Source organism: Phoenix dactylifera, chromosome 6, assembly GCF_051530095.1.
Source record: "Phoenix dactylifera cultivar Ajwa chromosome 6, Ajwa_hap1_PhDact_Kaust_v1.1, whole genome shotgun sequence".
NCBI lineage: Eukaryota > Viridiplantae > Streptophyta > Magnoliopsida > Arecales > Arecaceae > Phoenix > Phoenix dactylifera.
The window spans coordinates 21,361,449-21,376,461 of record NC_143195.1 but is presented as its reverse complement, the minus strand read 5'-3'; the positions used below and the strand labels follow the sequence as shown (position 1 = coordinate 21,376,461).

General features: G+C 38.7%; 2 protein-coding genes across 7 annotated transcripts in view; one reads left to right on the top strand and one right to left on the bottom strand.

The window, feature by feature from the left end:
- LOC103720268 (transcription factor MYB3R-5-like) overlaps positions 1 to 2,716 on the top strand; it is a 28,078-nt gene extending 25,362 nt beyond the window's left edge. Inside the window, exon 9 of the mRNA XM_008809883.5 lies at positions 1,311 to 2,716. The gene's annotated coding sequence lies outside the window, so the exon portion shown is untranslated. The remainder of the gene's footprint in view (positions 1 to 1,310) is intronic.
- A 76-nt stretch (positions 2,717 to 2,792) lies between these two features.
- LOC120106672 (uncharacterized) lies at positions 2,793 to 11,952 on the bottom strand. Of its 6 annotated transcripts, none has more exons than XM_088723349.2 (2): positions 11,510 to 11,952; positions 2,793 to 5,015 (listed from the first exon to the last, which is right to left on the bottom strand). In XM_088723349.2, exon 1 carries the CDS (start codon positions 11,785 to 11,787, stop codon positions 11,551 to 11,553), a length of 237 nt encoding a protein of 78 aa, XP_088579475.1. In that variant the 5' UTR covers positions 11,788 to 11,952; the 3' UTR covers positions 2,793 to 5,015; positions 11,510 to 11,550. The 6 variants fall into 6 exon arrangements, with proteins under 6 accessions (XP_088579475.1, XP_088579479.1, XP_088579476.1 ...); XM_088723353.2 differs by lacking the exon at positions 2,793 to 5,015 and adding an exon at positions 5,130 to 5,714; XM_088723350.2 differs by lacking the exon at positions 2,793 to 5,015 and adding an exon at positions 7,299 to 8,250.
- Between the last annotated feature and the right edge of the window lie 3,061 nt (positions 11,953 to 15,013).

The window sequence follows — 15,013 nt, the reverse complement described above, 5'->3', positions numbered from 1 at the left end:
GTTGGTTTTTAACTTTTCCTGAGAACTTCTTAAAGTTCACTTTGACATGCTCTGTGTATGCAACATGGCATGCAAAATTCAGCTAGAGAGGCAAGCTAAAAAATAAACCAATCAATTTTGCAATTTCTTAGATTTTTGACTTCTATGATATCATCAAGACCCAAAAGTTCTATCAAAATTTTTAAGTTTATTTGTTCTGGGGTTAGTTGTGTCATATATCAATTTGAAAAAATATGTTTTCTTTTTGCATACATACCCTTCTAAATATTGAAATTTTAGGATATACTAGAGATTTTTTTTCTAGAAAATCTAAAGCTCCAAAGAAAAGTGGCTTAAAGTATACAGCATAAGGGATGACCTTCTACCACATGGCCGCAGAGGTTATTAATAAGTCTGAAAAGTTCTGAATTTTTTCAATAATTTTGCTTGGGGATAATTGATGGATTCTTCCACCTATCGTGTGCCTTTAAGAGATTCTAATCCTTTTTTATATTCTAATACATGCCCTCATATATGCATCTATAACAATAAATATGATAAGCTATATTTTGATGAAATAAGATATTGTGGTTGTTAAAAATGAAGAAGAATAACGTAGACTAATCTCATGATTAGCAAAAGAACTTCCATAACTCTTTTTGTTATCTAATTGCTTAATCAATCTTTTTCTTGAGAAATATTTTTGCAGAAAACATTGAGGAGCAGGCACTAGACTAAAATCTGAGTGTTAAAACAAATTAAAATAGACAAAAATAAAATTATTGTTTTTGCACATAAACCCTCTTAATTATGTGAAATTGTATGAATACCCTTGTAAAATTGTTATTTGCATATACATTGTTCACTCGTGTTATTTGGTAGTTATTTGTCCTCTCCTCTTTACCATGTTACCAGGAAGCTCCTTTGGATTTATTGTGAAATATATGGAATAGAACTCATTTATTGTGGTTCAAAATCCATGTTGAACTTCTTAATATGAACTATCTAGAGCTTGCACTCTTTAAGCAATTTTTATGTTAGATGGAGGCTAGGTGACTATTGATAGCATATGAGCAGTAAATTTAATTTGTGGTATGGCAGCTTATAACCAACGATATTTACTTTCAGTATGGATAATTTAAAATTCTTTCAGTATTTAGAAGTCATTTAGATACGTAATTATCAATTAGAAATTAACTTTGGAAGAGTTGCAGAGGTGTGCTATTTTCTGTGAGAGACTGTCAATTCACTTTAGTCAAAATTTAGCATGCTGCATGTAATTATCTTTACCTTCTCGGATATCTATCAACTTATTTATTTTTTATTATCAGGTCATATAACTCCACAAAGAATCGCTGGAACTGTTCTGTCAGGAAGAGATTGCATCCATTTTTAGCATCAGGGTTTATTGAACAACCTTTTGGGGCTGTTGCTCTTGATGTGAACAATGCAGAATGTCCAAAAGCAGATCCTTTGAAGAGATATGCCAGCGACGATCGGGAACTAAATATAGACAGGCCTATCACTTCCAATGTGTGTCTGGGTTATCACACTACCAGCCCAAAAGAGCAATATTTGGACTGGCAGTCCATTTCTACAGGAGATTCCAAGTGTTTAAGAGCAGGTAGCATACCTAACTGCAAGAAGATTCTAATGCATAAGCAAAGTGGTGGAATCAATTGCGGAAGATGATTCTTTGCACTACATCAAGGGAAACTAATTACAAATCTCCGAAGTGATTATGGCAGAGCTTGTCAAATTCTGGTGATTTGGCCCTTAAGAGATGTTAACAAAAGTTTAAAGATAGGCAGATAGATAGACTCCTTTCCCGCTGCTAAGGGATTGATGGATCGTTTCACTTGCTACTCATATTGGTGGAAAATGAAGAAAACCAGATCTCACGTACCAGTATCTCAAGTTTATGGGCATGGGACAGTGACGTAACTGCTGCTACCAACAGAAATATTACTGCACCTCGATATTTTCAGAATGGAAATTTTGGTTCCTTATCTTTTGCACCGTTGCAGTTGATGGATGTAGATGGTTGCCTTTCAAGTGAAAAGTTGTCTAAATCAAACAATCATATTCAACCTACACCAAGTCCTGTTCATTGTTCTACACCACCAGACCTTGCTTTAAGTCTTTCTTTATTCCGAGCAGCCCAGTCTCTATTTTAAGAAGTGCAGCAAAGGGTTTTGATAAAACTCCTCTTATGAGAAATCAAGGATGTTAGAGAATTAAACCGTTGTCTCAAGAAAAGTCAGATGGAAACTGCTGATGCAAGATATTCTGCCGGCATTAACAATTTTTCTTGGAGGGCTGAAAATTTTGAGGATGTTTTGGAGTCTGAACATGTGCACATAGGAAGCAGCAACCATGTCAATTGCAACGGAACTGTTTATCTGAGTGGCGACCAGCTTTGCTTCTGTCACGATTTTTTAAAACATGAAGAATCTGATGCTACAAAATCTGTAGAAAAAGGGCCACGAGTGGTCGATGTGGTATGTGCTCTATCGTTGTGATTTATGTAGCTCTCCCCAAGGTTTAGCTGCAACCAGAAACTGAAAGAATAATTTCCTTAGATTTATCCCAAAAGCATATGCATGTATGAACTAAAAAAGATATTATCACTTTTTTCCTTAATATGTCTTTTTAATGGAGATGTATTCCTTTTGGAATGTCCTGTATTTCAATTTTCAATATTAGACTGCTGGATATTAATTTTTGTGCATTATCAGCATGCATTTTACATATTTTATCTCACTAGTTCTAGTAAATATAAATCGCCATGGAAGTCTCAATCAACTAATCATACTGGCAGGTCCCTATCAACATCGACATACTGCAAAATCCTCATGGTGAGCCACATTATCCTCAATCTTCTATAAATTCTAAGACATTCATGAGGTGGCTAACCAGCTTGTGAGCTGCCCTAGCATTCCTGTTTATTTAAATTATTATCTAAATAGACTAATATGCATTGGAACAAGAAGCAAGTATTGGAGTACATTTTCAATAAATGCTAGGAGATCAGCAATAAGGATTTGCCAAATTGTGGGTTTTATAGAATTGTTTTTAATATATTATTTAGATTGTAAGTATTGAAACAAGGAACAAACTTAGCCTAAACACACAAACTCTCTCTATCTCTCTCGTGTATACCGCACAAAGTATATATGGATGCTTGCGAAGTTCTGCCGAAGAGGTTCATTCTCCTCACTCAGGAAATGAGAAAGGGAGTATATTACTTATTCCATATTTTTGTGTTGATTTCTAGCGCAATATATCTTCCTTCTTGTACCTTGCTTATATCGAAATTAATAAAATTCAAGTGGAATCTTCTTATGAAGTCTTTGATTCGTAAGCCTTTTCATTTTCTTGGATACTTCCCATGAATCATTTCTTTTACTTTTTAAAAGATGAGAGGATTCCTAACTTTGGTTTCATGGAAGACTCCAGGAGGGTGAAGTACCATGAACCAAAGGAGGCATATAAAGGCTTATATGCTTCTGTGCATCTTCGTGAGTCAAACGGCCATATAAAATGAAATGTATTAAAATGTTTTGTTGCATTATCATAGAAGAATAAATAGATGATAGAAAATGGTGTACCAAGTGATCCGATCAAAGAAAAGAAAGATTTTCTTTAATCCGCTTAACTCAAATTTCTCGGAAAATAACTAGAAGAAGATAGTAGAATTTCAAAAATAGGGCTTTAAGTCTCCTTTTCTTTTATTAATATTTAGAAAATGAGCTACGTAGCCTATATTTATAATGTGAGATCCGTCCTAGCATAATTTGGATTTCTCTTCCTAAATCTAGTAGAACTCTCTTTCCTAAAATAGACATTACTAGTAAAAATCTTTTAGAAAAAGCTAAAAATCTTGAGAAGGTAGATCTCAACTTTTACAACAATCCTACTTTCTATCGCTTTGTCTATCGCTTTGTCTGATTCTTCTCAAATAGAGAGTTACGCCTGGTCAAAATTTTATCTTGAAAGGAGAGTTTCGCTTTGAAAGACCTGTTTCAGGCTCCAAATGATAGAATTTGGGCTCGATTGCTAGAAAAGTCAACCCTCAAAGAGTTTGGTTAGCTGTGGGGATCCAGACTCAAACCATTTACTTGAGGCTGTTGGAAATTGAGTTGTTTACCATTACGTCAGGATTGAGTTGGATGTGATCTGATGGCTGGACGAGCGGGTTTACAGATCCGATGGGAAGGATCAATGCTAGCTGGAGAAATTATTAGGTAGATCATATCTGAACCTAGTTTCAAATGAATCGGCCTTAAAAGGATGAAATGAATCGGCCTTAAAAGAATGAATTAAATCCACTTAGGATGAATTCATTCTAAAACCACAGTGGACCTAATCCATCAAGTAATTTTCCTGCTAGCTGGACATGTACAAGCGAAATTTTACTCAATATATAGTGGTTTTAAGCAAAAATTTGATGTAAAACTGTTTAGTAATGGACTCCAGCGCATCAAATTTTCTTAATCCAATGGCTTTGACGGTTAGGTCGCCCCATAAAGCATGACATGATACTTCCTCATGAATGAAGATCATAGCACAAGGCAGAAGAAACTTTTAGGTCTGTTGCAGGATTAAGAATGTTTCACAACACGCTTATAAGATTCGACTATAAATCTCCAAAGGTGCATGAAGAGGTGATGATGGGACAAAAACAAATCCCAGAATCCTTCTAATATTGCACTTATTCTCGGCCAAAATGAAGTATCCACATCACAAGGGAGCTAAATCAGGTTCCTTCACATCCATTACCCACAATATTTTTACGTTATACAAGTGTGTAGACAACTGGAGAACTTCGTTGGGAAGAACAAACCTTCTCTCCTTTACAAAACACCCAAGGTTTCTAATTCTGATTAAAAATATCTTTGTATTGCTATTGATAAAGTAACATAACACAGGAAAATCAAAGGGCCATCATATGCCGTTAATATCAACAGTGGAGAAGATTGCCCTGAGTTTCAGTAAAAGATTGGCCAGCATATTTGCCTCCTGTTTTGAGTTTCCTTTCACGAAAGATGTACATAATCATGGACAGTATATAGCTAGATGAAGCTATTCGAAAGCAGTGTCTAAAGCCAATTAAAAGCAAAGGCACCCTCAAAATGGTCAGTTTCAAGTTGTCAATCTCTCAACTAAAAAGGATCTGTGGCTGCTGCGCTTATCTTCATTCATGATCATTAATGCAACAATTGCAAGAGAATGCCCCTACATTTTGTATCACAACATTCTGCCACTTCCATGGCTCAATATTACTAGCACCATCTCTTCTCTTAGATAGTGTTTCATATTCTATACCATTTCATAAAAGACTCCAACCTTAAAATGTTTACATCTAGACACTCCAAACAAAAATAACCATCATAAAATTCTAAAAAGGTTGGAAGTGGATGCCAAATAACTGCACGATCCCAAAAGCTTAAGCTGATAGAGAATGGGCCAACATTGTATATTAGGCTTAACAGGCCTTCTTATGTGTGGTCTGAACCATGCTCGTGAAAAGAAAATTGAGCAAAAGACAGACAAGAATCAGTCCTCAAAGCTTGACCTGATAGAGGATGGGTCAACAATGTAGATTAAGCTTAATATCCCTTTTTAATGTGCACCCTGAACCATCCATGTAGAGGTATAACTGAGTCAAAGACAAACAAGAATCCAAGCTTAAGCTGACAAGGAAGGCTTTATCACCTCCTCCTCATACATGGCTTGGACCATGCACATGAAGAGACAATTGTGTCAATGACAGATAAAAATTAGCACCACAGATAATCAAGGATAATTGATAGATAACAAGTCAGCATTGTATATCAGGGTTAACAGTGGAAATAGTCATACTTCTCAAATATAGTCATTTAATTCAAAATTTAAACTGGTACTAAAATTGGAAGCAAGTAAACAATAAGATAATTGGTTTTCACATATCAACCAAAGAAAAATGAAGGACACATGGAATGTTTGACGGAGAAAAATAATTGCAGGAAACCTCATCTTGACAATGGGAGTCTGTAAATTATGTTGGACCAGAAAAAAAAAAAATTTCTTGCACGTAAAAGTGCACTGAACAGATTTATATACTAGCAAATAATAATGCAAGGTCTTGTAGGGAAAACATCACAACCCGCATGGAATGGACGCAGCAAGTTTGTTGCAATATAACAAGCAAATAATGGCATTAAAACCAAGAAAAACTTGGGCAATGGTGGAAGCAAATATTTGCAAATGCTTCCAAAAGAAGGTGTGCCCCGGAGAGGGGTCACAGGGGTGAGGGAAATAGTAATTTAACAAGAGGAAGGAAAAGGTCCATAAGAGTTGATAGACGGACAAAATAAAAGACAATATAATTTAAGAATGAAAGAAAGGAAGGCTTTCAAGAGATGGACACATTATGCCACCCTCCTCAGAAAATATTGTTGACCCATTGTGTAGCCCTATAAGCTTCTGCCAGGATACATATTAGTGGTGTCACATCAGTTGTGAGATTAATGAGAAGCTTGAGTCAACTTGAGCCTAGCTTGAATTGGGCTTGAATCGACCTCAAGTTCAAACAGGACCAATGTTGAAACCAGCTTATCGGCTCAAAATTAGTTGCAAGCCGAGGTGGAATTAACCTAGTCCTAAAGCTCGAACAGCAAGAGAAGAAAAAGAAATAATATCATTAGTTTCTGCACAAGGCCATATGAAGTCTGCTAAATGTACAATGAGTTTCAAGAGTCAAAGAAAAGGGAGAAACGTTGAACTAGATTTCTCAAATAACTTCTTGAAGATCCTCAATTGGCTATCACCAGTTTAAAAGCAACATGTTCCCATGTTACGCATTCACAAAAGTCAGACATAGGTCTTTTTCTTCTGGAGAGAAGGGGAAGGGGAATAACCACAAAGAGTTGTCTCTCTCCATGACAAATAAAGGTTCCTCACTCCAAATGTGAAGTATCAAAGCAGAACTTCAAACAACAAATCAATAGGCAATCAAAAGAAGAAGAAGAAGAAAAGAGTTTTCCTTAATCTTATCTATCCTGACCAACAAGGATTTTTTTCTTTTCCATCATTTCTGACTCATGTTAAACTTTCTTTCATTTATGAGAAAATATTTAAAGCATTCTTAAAATCTCTATACAATCTAAAGTGCACTTAAACCTAGATTTCTGCACGTCTCAAATATGGCCTAAAAACCATACAATCTCTCTCTCTATCTATATAAATAAGTAGTAAGGGGCTTGTGGCTGGACAAAACTCATGCCATGTAATTAATCCTATTTTTTTTCCCTAAAATTTCAATTGGGTAGATAATGTTTTTCCTTTATTTTTGGAATCTCAATTTTACAACAAGTGATCAAAGCCATCCATCTTCCTCCCATGTGCATTGCACATGCCAAACACTAGTGTAATAGTAATTAACATGTTCAATGCACATGCTTGTAAACAAGTAGTCTATTTAAAGATGGTTGATATCACACTGAAAGCATTATCTGCTCAAACGGGGGAGAGTGAATAGAAGCAAGGATGAAAGGAGAAGGAGACATTTCCTTTGTGTGCAAATGAGGGGTTGTCATGAGGTCAAAATTATCTCATAATCGGTGCTAGGAATATTGAGGTCAAGAAGTTAATTGCAATCCCAGCATATCAAAATTTACTATTAAGCTATGATTTATTGCATGTCCAGCAAGCCAGCAACTTCTATGCTATCTTTGGCATAAAAAGGAGTAAGCAAGGCATAATCTGTCTGCACACTTCTGGAAAAAGAGTAAGCCTTCATTTTTTAAAAAAAGGAAAAACTGAGATACCCAAACATTCAATAAGTTTCGAGTGATTTTTATGGGTTTCAGCCCTCTATTTATGGTAGACGATTCTACTACAGAAATTCAATAAACCAATATAAATTTACATTAAACATGAGAAAAATAAAATAACCTTCATCAATTTTTTCTACGTATTTACGTTCAATCATATTCAGTATTTGGTCCAACCCGGAGACCTTATCCCCCAATGAGTTTCCACCTCTTTTTTTTAGGAATTTTACAATAATAAGTTGCATCTTTATCAAGAATTAAAGATGCCTTGGAATTGAGAGATTACCAACGTGACACAAATTTTTACGTGGATAAGAATGGAATGCAGAGATTACAAAGTTGACACGAATTTTACGTGGATAAGAAGAGAGCTCATCCCGATTTGATTGCATCTCACTGATATAAGCCTCTAAGAGGTTATTGCTGCATATTGCAAGCAGATGAACATACAGATCTGAAAAACACATGGAGCATTGCTTTGTGAGAACTCCTCTTAAAAGTTTATTGTTGCATATTGCAAGTAGATGAACATACAGTTCTGAAAAACACATGGAGCATTGCTTTGTGAGAGCTCCTCTTAAAGTTCATCTTCCACCTTAAAGACAACCTCTGCATATATCATCATGATGGAATAAACAGCTAAGAAAGTGTTATGCAATTAAATGGGGCTCCACATAGGAAGACACTGATGGCTTGGGAGAATCAAAATCAATGGTTTTATTTATACTGCTAAGTGCCATGCTCATAACAAGACTCTGAGATGCAAAGTAATCATCCATCAAAGGGTTAACACAAACAGAATGTCCACTACTAACTGATATGAAAAATAAGGATTGAATATATCCATGATGTGGCCTGCAGAGAAGGTATCTTGCGACATCATGATGTGTGTGATTTACCCACAAAGTGATGGCAATAATAGATGCTGCAGAAAGAACATCGTCAGCATGTGGATCCTCCAAATGAGAGGAGACTGTGATGTTGAGTTGCATAGACCAAGGACTGTGATGTATCACCTGCAAAGAACTTGATTCAAACAGCTTTTCAAACAAAACACTGAAATGGTGTGGCATGGATGCTTTGTCTGCTCAAACCGATAACTATGGAGAAACAGGTCTGAATTCATCCTTGAATTGGGAAAATGAAGCCTACATGAGCTGGAGTACCTATTGGGTAAACAAGCGAGGAACTTGTGTGGGCACAAGAACAATGAAAGCTATTGTAAGTCAATATTCAGCTTTTTGCCACATACACATTAATGTTTGATTCTTTTGCTATTATACAGCAAATTTTAGAAATACATTGTATAAATAAAGCAAGAAAAATCACATAGATGGTCCAATCCATATTTGGATCAAGAATGGAAGTAAAAGAATCTATCTTTTGCTAGGTTATAGACATCCATCGTCTGATCACAACTAATGTTCTCCTTCAATCCTAGAAAAGATAGCGGATTTTCTATACCGAACAAAAAGAATGAACTAATGGTGCATCAGAATGTATGAGAACTGTATCATTTATGATCATCAGATTCAAAATAATAAGAACAACAATAAGGCCGCAACTGGATGCATTGATTCAAAATAATAATTTCAATTATCTGATTCACACACCTGGAATATCATTATTTCTGAAATTTGCATAATCGAGCTGTTTGGATAGTCCCCAGAAATCGCATTATTACTCATGATTTACAATTAACATGTGTTTTATTGCCCATCAGGTGAAAAACAAAATCAAATAACGAACTAAAGCAAACCACCCATGAATAAGAAGAATGGCGAGCATCTTCCATCAGTCTGCTACCTATCATGGACCATTGGTTATTGAAAGAAATTAAATCGTCACAAAACAGAATGTTGCTTCAGGCCGATTGGTATAACCCAATAGGAAGCCGAAAAATTAAAGCCTGATGTGCGCATTACTGCATGTATCAAAAAGGAAAACACACACGATGCATACAAGCTTTTATCAGAAAAGAAAAAACGAAAAGGTTGCAACTGTTAGCGTAATCTCCACCCCAACAATTCAACACAGAGGCATTCCAACAACCAGAAGCTCTAATCTTATTTTCAATTATTTGGAAATCTCGACCAATTCAACACAATTCAAATAAAGTCGTTCCAAATTCAACAGAAAAAGGCAGATCTCAGAGAAATAGTTAATCAAGAAGATTCTAATCCAAATTCACATACATCATCCCCAAACAAACGCATCATTGAAGTCCCCGGAACGACGTAGCTGGAGACCCATGGGTCGACGGCCTCCCGCTGCGACTTTGGCCGACTATGGTTAGTGTCGAGGCTGGGGTGGGTCTGCAGGTTTGTGATCTCATGACCCCCGGGGTGGCTGGTTGGGATGAGACTCAGTTGGCCCGTTTGTTCGGGCAGTTTTTGGCAGAGCGGGTTCGCTCACTACCGTTACCACAGAGTGGCGGACCAGATGTACGTGTGTGGGGTTCCTCGACCAGATCCAGGGTCAGGATGGGCGATCTCTCCCATATCCTGCGGCAGGATTATGAGCCTGGCCCGGATTTTGCCTGGATCTGGCGATTGAGGCTCCACCCGAGGGTCGCGTTGTTCCTCTGGAAGGTGGCCTGGGACCGTCTTCCTACGAGAGCTGTACTCGCAGGTCGAGGAGTGAGGATCCCATCGGTGTGTGGGGCTTGTGGTGTGGCCGAGACGGTGGACCATGCCCTGTTTCGGTGCACATGGGCTAGGGGCACTTGGCGGTTGGCAGGGGTTCCACCGGTGGTATGGCGATGTAGGGACCTGTTCTTACAGGCCATGCGTCAGGGTTCGGAGTCCTTGGTGCTGCGTCAGGAGGCTGTCCGAGCTACCTGTATTGCCTACCAGATCTGGTTGGCCAGGAATGCTCGTACTTTCAGCGAACGACGTATGTCGCCGCGATTTGTTGTCGAGAGTGCCCGCGCTCAGGCGGCGGAGCTGTGTTACACTATCCCTGTTGGAGGGACCTTGATAGCTCGGGACACCTAGGGTTCCCACTCTGCTTCGGCAGCCTCTCGTACGGTGTTTTTCACCTGGGAGCCCCCACCCCCGAGTTTCCTCAAGGTCAACTTTGATGGGTCTGTTTTGGATGGTGGCACGCGGGGAGGCGCGGATTTTGTTATCCGGGACCCGTGTGCCAGGGTTGTGGCTGCCGGTGGCAGTCAGTTATTTGACACTTCAGTTCCCAGCGCGGAGCTGACAGCAGCCTGGGCAGGCCTTCGCCATGCCCGGTGTGTCTTACGGGCCAGGTCCATTATCCTGGAGGGTGACTCAGCCACCATTGTCAGTTGGATCCAGGGGGGTCCAAGGCGTGGCGGGTGTGACCATCCCTTGCTCCGTGACATTTGGGTTATGGCGAGGGATGGATGGGTCTTTCGGGCCAAGCATATTTACCGTGAAGGTAATGCTGCTGCGGATTGGGTAGCTGCGTATGTAGCTTCTCACTCCGGAAGCACCTTATGGAGTGGCGATGGGGAGGTGCCTCTGGCACTCCGAGGTATTTTATTTTCTGACTTTATTGGGTGTATCCGGTCTCGTCAGGTCTGATCCACCCGCATTAGCAAAAAAAAAAAAAAAAAAAAAAAAAAAGTCCCCGGAACCAGCAGCAATCATCATTGCGTACCCAAAACAGGCAGGCAGGAAACAAGAAACAGAACAAATCGGCACCATCATCACACAGAGGCAGAATAAGGAAAAAAAGAGTACCAGTTGATCATCATCATTAACTGATCAAGGATCTAGGAGGATTAGACGGGGGAGGTCTTGGAATCGTCGCTGTGGACGGAGTCGAAATTGACGGGGTTGGTGAGCATGAGGGGACGGTCTTTGGCCTCCTCCTCCTCCTCGCCCTCGTCCTCGGCGGTGCTGAGATTGATGCAGGAGCAGCGCTCCAGGGAGGCGAAGAAGGCCGACGCCACGCTCATCCCCACCCAGTTCGCCATCCCTTCCAGCCTCTCGTACGACAGAAACCCCTGGTTCTCCATCACCTACGCTTCGTGTCGATGGCCTGCTCGCCGGAGGACGAAGAGTAGGAGATCGACACGACTATGGGGGCTATTCTTTTGGCTTTCCTCAAGAGCCAGAAGAGGTAAAAGCTAGAGAGAGATGGGTGGAGAGAGATTTGGGGTAACAGCGGACAGGACAAAAAAAGGCCACGGGACCGTTGAACGGGTGTTTTTGAGTATAGCGTAACAGCGGGGGGCAAAACTTTTGGTTTCTTTTTTTAGGAGATCGGATTGACGGTATTTTTGGTTAATTCAGGAGAGAAGTCGCTGCGGTTATTTGTCTGCCACAAAGTTATGGGCGGCAAAATATGACTCGATCCGTCAATCCGATCCGTATTCGATCCATCATAAATAGATTTGGGTTTAGTCTAAACAGATTCGGATCGTAAACAGGTCGACCCGTTTAACCTGTTTATTAAATGGGTCGGATATAGGTTTTAGATATCTGATCCGTTTAAACCGTTTAATCCGTTTAACTGTTGGGCAGGTTAAACAGGTCTAAACAGGTTAAACGGGTTAAACAGGTTAAACAGGTCTAAACAGGTCGGATTGGGCAGGTTAAACAGGTTGGGTTGGGCAGGTTAAACAGGTCTAAACAGGTTAAATGGATCAGGTTGGGCAAACAGGTTAAACAGGTCGGGTCGGGTTGGATAAACATGTTAACTGTTTATTAAACAGGTTAAACGGATCGGGTCAGGTTACCTGTTTAATAAACAGGTCAGGTTCAGGTTGTAATTTCTGACCTGCTTAATAAACAGGTCGGATTCAGGTTTATGATTTTCTGACCCGACCCGTTTATGATCCGATCCATTTATGATCCGACCCGACCCGATTGCCACCCCTAGCTGCATGGTTGTTGCATTCTTTACTCCAAACCAATTCGCGTTGTATCTGTTTCGTTTATTTTCTAGTTAAACTAGAATATCAAGCTAACGATGAAAGGAGAATGTATGCAACCACTCTATAGCTAAAACTTAAAGAGGATGGTATCGGATTCCAATGTTTTGTAAATTTAAGAATTTTTGAGAATAATAGTATGCTGCCTTGATTTATTATAATACTACTGTAAAAACTAAAGCACAGTAAAAATAATAATGTAAAGAGACAGATTTTATTGTTATATAAATGTTCTTTCTCTCTTTTACAAACTTTTTTTATCTCTACTTTCCATACAGTTACACATACACATCATGGTTAACATCCACTCTCATTTTACTATGCCTTCAACTGCCTATACTTCTAAATTTATTGCAATTAGATTTTTTCGCTTCAGTTGACTTAAACTACAACCAATTCCTGACTATACTGGGCCAACCTATTGGGCCAATATAAGCACTCTAGCATCACATAATCAATTTTAATCAAAGTGGCCCATTGTCTGACTGTGCATGCTGGATTTGTTATAAACAGGTGATCCATTAGTCCAACTATTGTAGGATATGATGCAAACAATGCCCCCTACATCTTATTATCCGATGATTAGAAAAGTGATAGGATGTAACTGATGCCAAGCTCTGGTGTCAGCTTCTGACCCGGCCAAACTCTTATATGTAGGTCCCACTTTGTCGGCTTGATTTGATTAAGCGTCTTTTATAATAATTTTCACAATACAATCTACAACTCGTCTATCCTTTCTCCATACACAACCATCTTCTTGGCCCTATTATAAGGTATGACTTATCTTTTTCTTCTGTCTACTTTTGAGTCCGAGTTCTCTTCTAACAAATTTTGCTTTGAACCCTAACCTTAAAGCTTGGTCCATCTTCTTCCCCATCCATGGTTGATAAAATCAAAGAACAAAGAGACCCTAGAATCATCGGACTCTTTCCTTAAACAATAATGTGCATGTGTGCTTTTTAGTTTGTGTAATTCACACTACTGAATAGTAGAGAATGGTTAGTCGACTAACTATCGTCAAGGGAGGATCCAATTGGGTTGCCATAGATCTTTTTCTCTTTGGCAGTTGAGTCAGCGCGGGTGGGCGAGGGGGCGATGTGGAGGAAAGAGTACCAACTTTGACACCACTTATTGCCCGGATATGTAACCCAAGAGAGGAGGATGAATTATGTTATAAAATTGTTACAACTAAGCTGCATTTAGTATATTTGATTTTCGAAGTGCATGAGAAGTGAGAGAGCAAGTACATGAGGTAGAAAATTTAAATTACAGGAGACAAGCAAGACACTAATTTTATGATGGTTTGGTGCTAAACTTAGCACCTACGTTCACTCTCCAAAAAAAACATCTTAAGAATAACACTATAATCTATTCAAGAGTATAGCCAGATTATTTTATACAGGCTCACAATCAATCTAGTTGATTTTCATAGGTAATTAACCACTACCATCCCTTTTTCTAAGCCTTCCCTAGGCTTAATATGGATACAACACAAATTTTCCTAAGTTTCAGCACTTAAAACTTATTATAATTAATTCAATAGAATAAATATAAGAACATTAGCTCCTTGAAGAGTAATAGTCGTTGAAGCTCATGAGGAAGCCTCTATTGAATTTGAAGTGTGCTTGAAAGCTCTGCAATAATATCTCTCAATGTGTGGTGGATATAGTTTTTAAAAACTCATACTAAATGCTACATTTTTTGCTTGTTTTTTGATTCTTATTCTTTTCTTCTAATGTTCCAAAATATTTATTACTTGAAAAACTATTGGAGGGTCATTTTTATCCATTAGAGATGCTGAAATAGCCATTGAGAGTGAATTTATCGGTTTCGTTCTCGCAGAAAAATTAGTCGCTACTATTGTCAGACGCAGATGGGTTGACTCAGCTTCTTCAAGGATCGACTTATGATCTTTAGGGTTAGAGTCTTCATCTAGGGGACGACTCGATAAAATGCTCATTTTTGCAGCATTCTGTCTTTTTTCTGTGGCATCATCGGGTTGACTTATCTAACTTTAGAGTTGACTTGAGCTTGCTATGAGTTAACTCATGATCCACTAGAGTCGACTTGCGAAAGGGCTGATTTTTAACTACCATTCAATTTCTGTTTAGGGCCATTCTAGGGTCGATTAGTGGTTGGATGTCCAATTTTTCACTCCTTTCCGTCTTTCGCTTATCTAGGGATGAACTTTTGAAAGCATGCCAATCTTTTTTATGGTATCGGGGTTGACTCGTGTTCTCTTGAAGTCGACTACTCTAATACTAAACTTCATATTTTGACTTGTATCCTTACCACTTTGAGTAATTTA

Coding starts and splice junctions, on each gene's coding strand:
- LOC120106672 (XM_088723349.2), bottom strand. CDS start 11,787: ATGGAGAACCAGGGGTTTCTGTCGTACGAGAGGCTGGAAGGGATGGCG.